At 41.0% G+C, this 9929-nt stretch overlaps 1 protein-coding gene across 2 annotated transcripts in view; it reads right to left on the bottom strand.

Annotated features, from left to right (window-relative positions):
* Positions 1-9929, bottom strand: part of suz12a (SUZ12 polycomb repressive complex 2 subunit a) — a 14201-nt gene extending 4272 nt beyond the window's left edge. Inside the window, exons 1-15 of one of the 2 annotated variants that reach the window (XM_060892949.1) lie at positions 9526-9929; positions 7645-7691; positions 7475-7539; positions 6145-6213; positions 6001-6050; positions 5697-5779; positions 4795-4996; positions 4272-4374; positions 4058-4163; positions 3700-3880; positions 3458-3543; positions 3079-3222; positions 1552-1709; positions 1130-1328; positions 281-360 (exon numbers count right to left, since the gene is read on the bottom strand). In XM_060892949.1, the coding sequence (XP_060748932.1) occupies positions 281-360; positions 1130-1328; positions 1552-1709; positions 3079-3222; positions 3458-3543; positions 3700-3880; positions 4058-4163; positions 4272-4374; positions 4795-4996; positions 5697-5779; positions 6001-6050; positions 6145-6213; positions 7475-7539; positions 7645-7691; positions 9526-9664 (1712 nt within the window). In that variant the 5' untranslated portion in view covers positions 9665-9929. Of the gene's footprint in view, positions 1-280; positions 361-1129; positions 1329-1551; positions 1710-3078; positions 3223-3457; positions 3547-3699; positions 3881-4057; positions 4164-4271; positions 4375-4794; positions 4997-5696; positions 5780-6000; positions 6051-6144; positions 6214-7474; positions 7540-7644; positions 7692-9525 lie in introns of both variants that reach the window. The other variant, XM_060892948.1, reaches the window with a different exon arrangement.

Below are 9929 nucleotides of genomic sequence, written 5' to 3'. Positions count from 1 at the left end.
AATGGCTTTAGTCCATTCATCCCTTTCTGAAGGGCTCATGGTGGTGTTCCAAATTGGATTAACGTCAGTGAGACGCCTTGCAGAATATTACAAGGCATTCCTGAAGGTAGGACAGGATGAGGTTTAAATCAGGGTTTTAACTTCAAGTGCTGGCTTGCTGAACATTTCCTGACCGGTATGTTTGAATGAAACAATCATCAAATCAGGTGAAATAACAGTTAATTAGATTGGGAGCTTTTGTATATTTGTATCTTTAATATATTAATATACTAATACATACCCATGTTTCATAACATGAAGGTTCCACAGTTTCATCACCTCCTTCTCCCCTTCGTTGACATCAGTAAACTCATCGATTTGCTACAGCGGGACAACAAAAGCGGAGTGTAGGACCGAGTCAGATCAAATTGCTAACTAGCTAGCAAAAGCTAACCATCATTTTTACTTCCTTCTGCGTCCAAAAAAAAGCACAATTGAGAGGCTGCATTCACACCATCATGCGAGTATAGGCATGCGCTTATTAAATAAGGAAATAAAACTGCTGCATGTGTGAACATAACATGAACAGAAAGCAGCTTAAAAATATTTTGATAGTATTAAGACAGCCAGTGTAGATAAAGCCAATTCTACAGCCAACTGCACACCATGGAAGATTATGCTGGGAAACACTAGTCTCAGCTAGTTTATCCTCAGATCAGTTGCACGCACCACTGATCATTATCAGCCTGGAAAAACATCTCCCAGACACTACCGTAGACACAGCATCCGTTGTCCATGGAATGCTGCTCACTGAGCTTTGTATAAAATGAACTGTGTTGATGGACACGAAGCAAATAAGTACAAGAAATGGTATGCCATTAAATAGTCTAATATTCTAAATAAATTTCTTTTATAGTTTTAATTATATAACTATTTGACTAATAAAAAACAAAACAATGCTTGATCTAAGAAATCATTTGGATTTGTCGCTTTACCTCATTATACACTGCATAATTTCTGCATTTAACTAAAAAAAAGCCCGAAATGCTTCGTGTCAGTACGTCTCTGAAATCACAGCTCTGTCATTCACTTGTCGCTTTTGCTTGTGTGAACGCAGGGTAAGTGTCCCCCCCCAGCATCGTTTCCTCACCATGACTGTTTTCTCCCTCAGCCACTCAGGGTCTTTCTCGTCCTCACTGTCCACTTCCATCTCGTGAGGACGCAGAGGTGTGCAGCTGTCACTATGGAAGTAAAGGCGGTTATGGCCACTCACTAGAGGCCTCCTCTGCTCCAACGGAACCTCGTCACACTCCAGGAATTCGGAGAGACACGGCTTTGTGCGCCTCGGCCTGCAACCACACCACCGTGATCATCCTCATGCTATTATAACAACTAAAATCAATTACAAAGCCTGTTGATTGTTCTACGGGATTTCCTAAAAACACCCACACAATAGCTACTTGCCCAGCTGTTCCCCCTGTTAGCTAACTTAGCATTTTAACTCTCAAGAGATCTGCTACAAAAATAAAGATTACAGGGCTTGGTACAGTCTTAATCTTTCTCAAAACTGACCTGCATACAAGGATGTGTGTGACACAGGTGCGTTTAACAGGGCCGTTGCGACTGAAGGCGAAGCCTGGCTGACAGTGCAGGTCGTGAGGATTTCCAACATAGGATCCATCGTAACACTCGTTCACTGACACATCAATCCGAGCTCCTTTAGGGTGATTCTGCTCAACACACACGCATTTTTTAATGTCAAACTACAGACAAAATTCTCCATCATAAGCCTTTATACATTGCAAATATTTAGCAACTCTGAGCACTTCTCACCAGTTCGTTGATATCGTCGCTGTCGGGCAGAAACCTCGTATGTCCAAATTTGGTCAATTTCATATTTTTTCACATATCGATGCTATTGGTCAGTCCCCACGTGGGTCTGTTATTTTTACAAGTTATTAACCAATCTAAAGTCTTGAAAATAGCTTGAGCGCAAATCTCATAACTCCATTGGACACTTCAACTGTCCACCTCTTCTTCACTCCGTGGGAGAGCTTCACGGCATATTTCTCCTCAAGAAGAGTCGCAACGAATCAACACGTCTTCTGAGGTATATGTCTTCAAAACACTGGGCTCAAAGAAAAAAAAAATCTTGACCCCCGCTAGTTCTGGTGCTCGTCTGAGGACAGGAATTTAGCGCAAGACAATCCACTGCAACGCGGACTAAACCCTGTGCACTGCAGATAAGGTACGGCGTTTTTTTAATTTCCTGAAAAATAACGGTTTTGGAGGTACAAGGATTCCGCCTCACAGCGACGATATATTACAATACTCAGAATGCACAGTTTTGTCAGTAAATGAATAAACAAATTATTCACATGATTAAAATGAACTGAGTAACGTAATATAAGCAGACAGGCCATGTTTTGAAAAACATGCTAGCTAGAGTTAAGAGCAAACATCACATCAAAGGGGTTGATGTGGGTTGGACATGTTAAGGATTTTAGATAAGAATGATTCAAATATCTTTGCTAAAAATAGTCAGATATGGCACCGTGAGTTGAGAAGAAGCCTTTGCACCATATAAAGCTTTTCTTAACCTTGTTAGGATGCTGGAGTCAGAGCACAGCATCAGTTATGGAGGAGAGAGGGTTACGTAAGCACCTTTAACAATTGAGCCGCCACCACCGGCTTGTACCCTCTCCGACAGACATCATAAACTTATTACACATTGTTATTGGTTTATATAATCAAGGGTAGCTGGTTCTGTATCTAGCATCTGAAGTTAAACAAGTCAACCATCAGTTACAAGGAACCGTTAGACACAAAGTATTGTCTTTAAATCGCACTTGCTTAGTTAAGCTTTTTGTAAATATTGTATCTTGGATGAAGGAGCAGATCTGCAGTGTAATGTGAGGAACTCAGATGTTTGGCTGGCTCATGTCTGTGTTGTGTTATGCTCCTCTTTAGTCACAGCGTGTTGCTGGTGTCACTGCTTGCCTTCTGTACACAATGTACACTGTACTTTATCATGACCTGACAATAAGCATACCAAATACTAGGAATAAAAGGAGAGTTTGCTAGAGTTCTTTTCCTCACCACATAGTTGAAGATGAAGCGGCTGTGAGACAGTTTGAGGTGTTTGAGGAGGCTGTAAAGTTTGCGGCAGTTAAGCGTACACCAGGGACAGTGCAGGTCGTCTCGAGCCTCCGTCTGCTGCCGCGTGTTATTGTTATACAAAAACTACAGGGAGAACGGAGATAAAAACAGCTTTTAGCAAACAGCAGCACTTTCACCGTATTTGCCTCGTCTCTCTTTCTGTGGGACACTAACATAATATCTGTTAACGTGTTATTAACGAGTGCTTTTGCTGTACTCCGTTAATTGGGATAAACGAACTTCAAGTGAAACAAATGATAAGCTAGAAGAATGAGCTTCCGAGTGTGGATATTAATTCTCTTAGTCTTTCTGTCTTTACCTGATAATAAACACGGAGTTTCTGCCGAGGCTCAACATGAAGCTGCTCTTTCCGCAAGAGTGCATCTGAGCTTACAGGATCTTTAACTGCTGGATAAAAACAGAAAACACACACACACACACACACACCAGAAATAGCACAGTGCATTAATGTTGCCCTACAGGCTACTAATCAAGATGTCTTTAAATAAAAATCAAAGTTTATAGTGAGTATCATGATAGGAAAGTTTACTGTCGCCATACCTACTGTTTGTGATGGTTTAGGTGTGTTAGTCCTCTGGTTCTCACTGCCGCCAGTGTGTGTGTTGCGTGTAGCGAGCGGTCGAGTCACCGGTGGCGTCGTGAGGTCACTTTCCTCGCCTGTCCAGCGGAGCGTGAACTGCAAAGTCGGGCCGTGAGAGAACGTGTCGAACGGAGGAACCCACTGAGAGACGGCACACACAGACATGGCAGGTTGATATCCAGGGCCGTGTTTTTATACAGCCCTCTTACGATTAAGCCGACATCGTTTTTAATTCTTAAAATAACTAAACTAACATGACACGCTGTTTCTTTATGACCCAAGACTTGAATACTGATGCGTGAATAATAATCACCACACCTTGCCATCCACAATGGTTTCCCATGTGGCTCGTTTCTTGCTCACGGGACACTCCTCCATCTCCTGCATTGACACCTCGTATTCACCGTCCAGCAACTGCAGACGCCTTCACAAACACACACTCACTAATGTAGACTAATAACATAGACACTTATTAAACTCAATAGATGTACATTCACATGTGCAGGCACACACATACACACACACACACTACCTGTTCTTATCAAACACGGTCATCTGTGCTACAAATGTTGTCTCTCCATCATCTTGGTGAGAAGAGTAACGCTTCTTCCTGCCGGGTATCTCGTCAGCAACGTCTGTGCACACACACACACACACACACACACACACACAGAGACACGTTGAATGAGCACACACTGATGTAACAGTAACAGTCCCACAGCGTAGGCGAGATACTAGTCACTATAACAGATATGATGCATGGCGAACAAGAACTGTGTACTTTTGTCAGCTCCAGGAACCTTAGACTTTGATTATGAATACATTTCGAGTAAATGTAAAGAGCTTTTGGTTCATTTCTCAATACAGGGACATTGTGCAGTCTTCTGACCCAAACATTTTCCTGTTTAATAATAACTAACAAACACTGCTATAATCGGGGATCATTCATGGTCTACACCGTAATGATGATCTCTGGGGGAGGTAAGAGTCATATGTGTGTGTGTGTATGTGTGTGTGTGTGTATTTGTGTGTGTGTGTGTGTGTATACGGCGTACTGTTGTCTCGGGTGCTGATCTCCCTCCCTGCAGAACATGTGACCCTGAAGAGCAGTGAGTAAGATTTCACCATGTGGCTGTTACTGGGCTCAAACTCCTGATTGGTCACCGTGATGGTCGGCCACGTCCCTGTCTTTACTCGCGGGTTCAACGGCACCTGTTTCTTCCCAGTAGGCACCTGTTTTATGGGGCAACTCACATCCTGGTGAGGACAGAGACAAATACAGACCAAATCAGTTGTTCAGGAAGTAAAATAGCCCACGTAGGTTTTTATATTTAAGCTGATGATACCATCACATGTCTATTGTGAGTTGCAGGAGCACACTGTGAGACACTGCATGTACATTTGTAATAAGGTGACATGAACAGAAATGCACCAGGGGTTGACAGAATCACATAATTTAATCAAACTAGAACATTCACACACTGACTCACACTGTGCAGCAAACATGTACAGCATAAAAACCACCCAGATGAACCTCTCGTCTCATAACCAAAGCCATGCTCAAACTGGTTTGTGTGATTATTATATTTATCTGGATGTTTCTACACTGTGGTACGCACAACCTTCATAAAGCAACAATGATGTTATGGCTGGATCCAAGGGAGTTTTGTCTGGACTCCACTGTCACTACACTTATATATAAACAACCAGCATTGTGTAGGATCGTTAATATGACAGGAACACTGAGGACTAGTGAGCTGTAAGTGTAGAGCAATAACTACAGGCTGTATACAGGAGCCGTGTGGATGCGATAAATCATCAAAACATCTTCAGGGTTTCCCATAAATACACACAGAATAAAACACACAGAAGAAAGACTCATTTGATTTCACTGGTACTTGAATGTAGACTTCTCTGGAACATGGTGATTTGTGGGCGAGCGTGTGGAAGCGTTTACCTTCCTCTTCTTATGACACACTTTGATGAGTAACACCTCCAGTGAAACAGAGCTCTCCTCATTTTCACAGTTCTGTGTCTTATCTGAAACAGTTAATGATGTCATTATTAGCCACATGAACTGCCTAAAAAAAGATAAAGAGGGACATATTGAGAGACAGAGGCAACAGATTTTGTGGATTTTGTTAAAATTTTTATCACTCACTAGACAGGTACGCGCGCGCGCGCGCACACACACACACACACACACACACACACACACACACACACACACACAGATCTTAAGATGATTTCTCTTCTCTTACCAACTTTATGAAAGAATCCGGTGAAGGTGAGCTGCAGGTGTGACGCCAAGCTGAGGAACAAGTAAACCACATGCATCATATTCTTCATACCGAACACCTTTATTTTCAAATAAATCGACTGTGGCTAAGCCGAGATCAGCTTACTTGTGTGCCTCTTGCTCAGTTTTCATCCTCTCCACCTTGAAGAGCAGATCTTCCATGCTGAATTGTTTCCTGACAAAAGGAGGAAGACACAAAACACTGAGGCTTTATCCTTAAAACTACACCTGCTTCGTCTAATCCGTTATCCTTCCTGTAGTAACAACTTAATCACAACAAATAGTAACAACTTTATAGCAGATGCTCCACATTCATGCATGACAAATAAAAAAAAATAAAAAAAAGCTGGTATGAAACAGGAATAACAAAAGGATTCCAGTGTGAGTGCTTTATAACAGGACGTCATGGACATGGTGTTTGAGGAAAAAACATTCAGCACTGAGGTAGCTAATAATATCAAACCAGTCGTTTAGTAATTATTTTCTTTAAACAGCATGTCCCCAAGTGTTCGGCTGCACATTTAGCCGAACTGAATTCTATTCAGAACTGAATGGAATTCTCAATGCCTTGGTTTTTGCGCTGAGAAATCGGTGCTGTTCAGACACCCAAAAACATCTCACTCTCTAGAGGTGACGTTTCCAGTTATTACTACGCGTGACGAGTTATGATCATCACTCAATGACTTCACTGTAACATGAATGAATGCAGCTTTGAATTCTTCTCGCACGTAGCTATGAGGAACGCCGACTGCCTCGTCTGCAACTGCTGAGGCTTTTGTTTGTCAGTTAGTGGTTTTGCCTGTTTCTGGCAACAGAAGTGCTGACACTACAGGTGGCAGAGAGTGTGGAGCTTTACTGCAAGCTGTATTACTCAAATTCACTTCTCGGTTCATTATTTATACATGTATACAAGCGTGACCATATAGCCATTGTGATTATATAGCCGAGAACTAGATTAGATCAGAATCCTAATGAAAAGATTCAAGTAGCTACAAGGCTGTAATAATGTACGTACAAAAACATGCATGTGATGATCAACCTCTTCCCATAAAGTCTTATTGCATTTGTGCCCTCAACATGTTACTTACTTCATTTGACCGCTTTCCACTCTGTTACACCACCGTGAAGCTCCAAATAAAACCTTAGTTTGCAAAAGCTAAAAGCAGTGCTGTTTTTTCTTCTCTGGTTGTTAAACATCTTATCAACTGTGCAATTACTACTAAAAAACATTATTATTAGCTTGAATGCACAAAAAAAAAAAAAAACTCACCGTCTCCAGATTTGTCCAACAAAATGAAGAAAAAGAAAATGCTAGAAAAGTGTTTCAATCTTGAGTATTTTGTTTCATATTACAATATTACCCATATTCCACCATGCTTCCTCACTACTGTGTAACCTAACAGCTCTGCTCCAAGCTACTAATCAAGTCCCGTTACCTTTTGCCGCTAGGTCGTGAGTTGCGGTGGGACATGTACGTGAGGGTCCTGTGCAGAAAAATGGGCTGGAATGAAAGGAAACATTAAGAATCATTAAATACAGCCGTGTCTCATAGATTTCTTAGCTGTGCTTCAGTTTCTGCGTATAACATATGATCATATATACTTACAGCAATGAGGTTCCTCGTTCTAAGGAATCTGTATATCTGAGTTGGTTCTGAAAAGAGATGAGTTTAATAGTCAACATACGAGTTGAACATTCAACAATATGACTGTAATGTGATCTTTGATTGACAGGAGATAGTTTCATGGTATCGTCCCACTCAGAGAGCAAGGCCAGTATTGTTCTCATGGTCTCTTGGCCATGGATGGCTGTGCCAAGGTCAAGATTCACACTTACATCCTTATCTCCTGACGTTAGGAGCGATGTGTCCCATCACTGAAATTTTAGATTTAAAAACAAGGAAGTAGAATAAAGGAATGATGAAAGCAGAAGTGAATATCTTTTTTTTCTTGAAAATGTTATCAGCACTATTGTTTAGTTTAATATGACTGATTCCCATAGTGTTGTAAAGAAATCTCACTATGGCTTACCATAACTCGGTTTACTTTATCGCGTACTACTATGATTTACCTAATGTATGGTATGGTTTCTTTTTTGCTGTGGTACTTCTAGGTAACTGTAATACAGCTAATGATTTAACCATGATATATTATGCTTTACTTCAGCACACCATGCTAACCATAATACTGTGGATTAACTATGGGTTTACTACAGTACCACTTGGTACTCATGGTACTACTATGGTTTATTCTAGTACCACATTGCTAAGTATGTTTCCAGTACTTCATGGTATGTCGCAGTAAACAACATACGACTATGGTTTAACTGTGGTATAGCATGTTTACGTGTGGTTTGCGTGTTAACCGTGGTAATTAAAACAGTACCCTGGTTTACCTATTATATTGTATTGGCAAGTATGTTTTTGGTACTTTAGTAACTATAGAACTTCATAATAATAAACATAATCCTACTACGGCTTAACTGTGGTACTGTATAATTGTCATGGACTGATATCGACGAAGTTCATCTATGAAGCTAAGGGGATACTTCTGATAGTTATCTAAAGAACACAACCAACAAATTATGGGACGTCCTAACATTTCCTCTGTGTAACTGACTTTCCTGCAATTATCAGGGGGAAAAAAGGAGGGTACTAAGGTTTTGTCCTCAAATGGTTCACTTTCTGTACATATACAATGTCTTTCCAATGTCTCAAAACTAACCCTAGGTCCGGTTTATGGTACCTTGACCCTATATTTACGTGTCCAGGTGAAAGTCACGTGCTTGTTTTCGTCTTAAACTTAAGACTCCGTCATAAAAGGGTCACGTGCGCCTTAAACCCGTGGTGTTTAGGGAAAGTTTCAGCTGTACAAGGTGTATATATTATTTAAAAAAAAATAAAAATAAAAAAAAATAAAAATAAAAAATTTGTGCTCCTTTCTCGTTTGGTTAAAAAGAGTAAGTCGAGAGAGAGTTCACTTAAACACATAAATGACAACATTATGGGGAACACGCCGAACGCACGTGCCGTGTTTTTTCTTTCTTTCTTTTAAGTGCACGTGCCCCTTAATTTACCTGTTGTGTTATTTTAAAGCAAAAGAGCAAAAGTAAAGAATTACTCCGTTGTTGCTGTATCACAAACTAGTAAACTAGTTAAAAAAAAAAAACCATCGTTATTTAAACAGACATGCCTGCATGCTGGCTTACTTTCCGCTAGCTAGTCCTCGCTTTAGCTTTGATACACAACTTTGTATATAAAAAAAAAATCTTTTGTGGTTTTCGACATTTTGCAGTCAATAAAGGCGAGAATGTTACACAGCGAGAGGAAGGCGATTATCACAAGTGTTAATAGAGCAAAGAAAGACCGTTTGTAAAAGGCGAAACGAACATGATTGTTAGCCACCGGCTAATTAGCTCAGAATCTCTGGATCTAAACACAGTTGAATTGTTTAGCTTCTGTAGATATAAGAGCGCGCGCGAGACTCACTCTCGAAGGCCTGTAAGAAGAGCTCGTGATCCGCTTGGAGCAGCTCCATTCTGGGCCTTCTGGCAGCGCTCATGCCCAGGCTGCTGGCGTGTGTTTTTGCAGATCTGTAGGGATCCGAGCCGGGCTTGTGAGGTGCCATAATCCCTGCTCAGAAACACCGACACTGTGACAGAATCCAACACAAACTCCTCTGAACAAAAGGCAGCGCTCTAGTGGTGACAGTGTTTCCGCCAGCACGCGCTCGTCTCCATGGTAGCCGCGTTAGACAAGGATCAAAGGAACAATGTTACAGAGATGTTTTTTTTCGTGTTCGCTTTGTTTAGCGTTTATTCAGGTTTAAATGCAGGTAGATGCCAAATTCTCTGTTCTCTGAGATTGTTTTTTAAACAATTCAACAACACTGT

The sequence above is a fragment of the Tachysurus vachellii genome, chromosome 18, assembly GCF_030014155.1.
Source record: "Tachysurus vachellii isolate PV-2020 chromosome 18, HZAU_Pvac_v1, whole genome shotgun sequence".
Lineage (NCBI taxonomy): Eukaryota > Metazoa > Chordata > Actinopteri > Siluriformes > Bagridae > Tachysurus > Tachysurus vachellii.
Note: the sequence above shows the minus strand (reverse complement) of the source record. Positions and strands in the feature narration are given on the sequence as shown.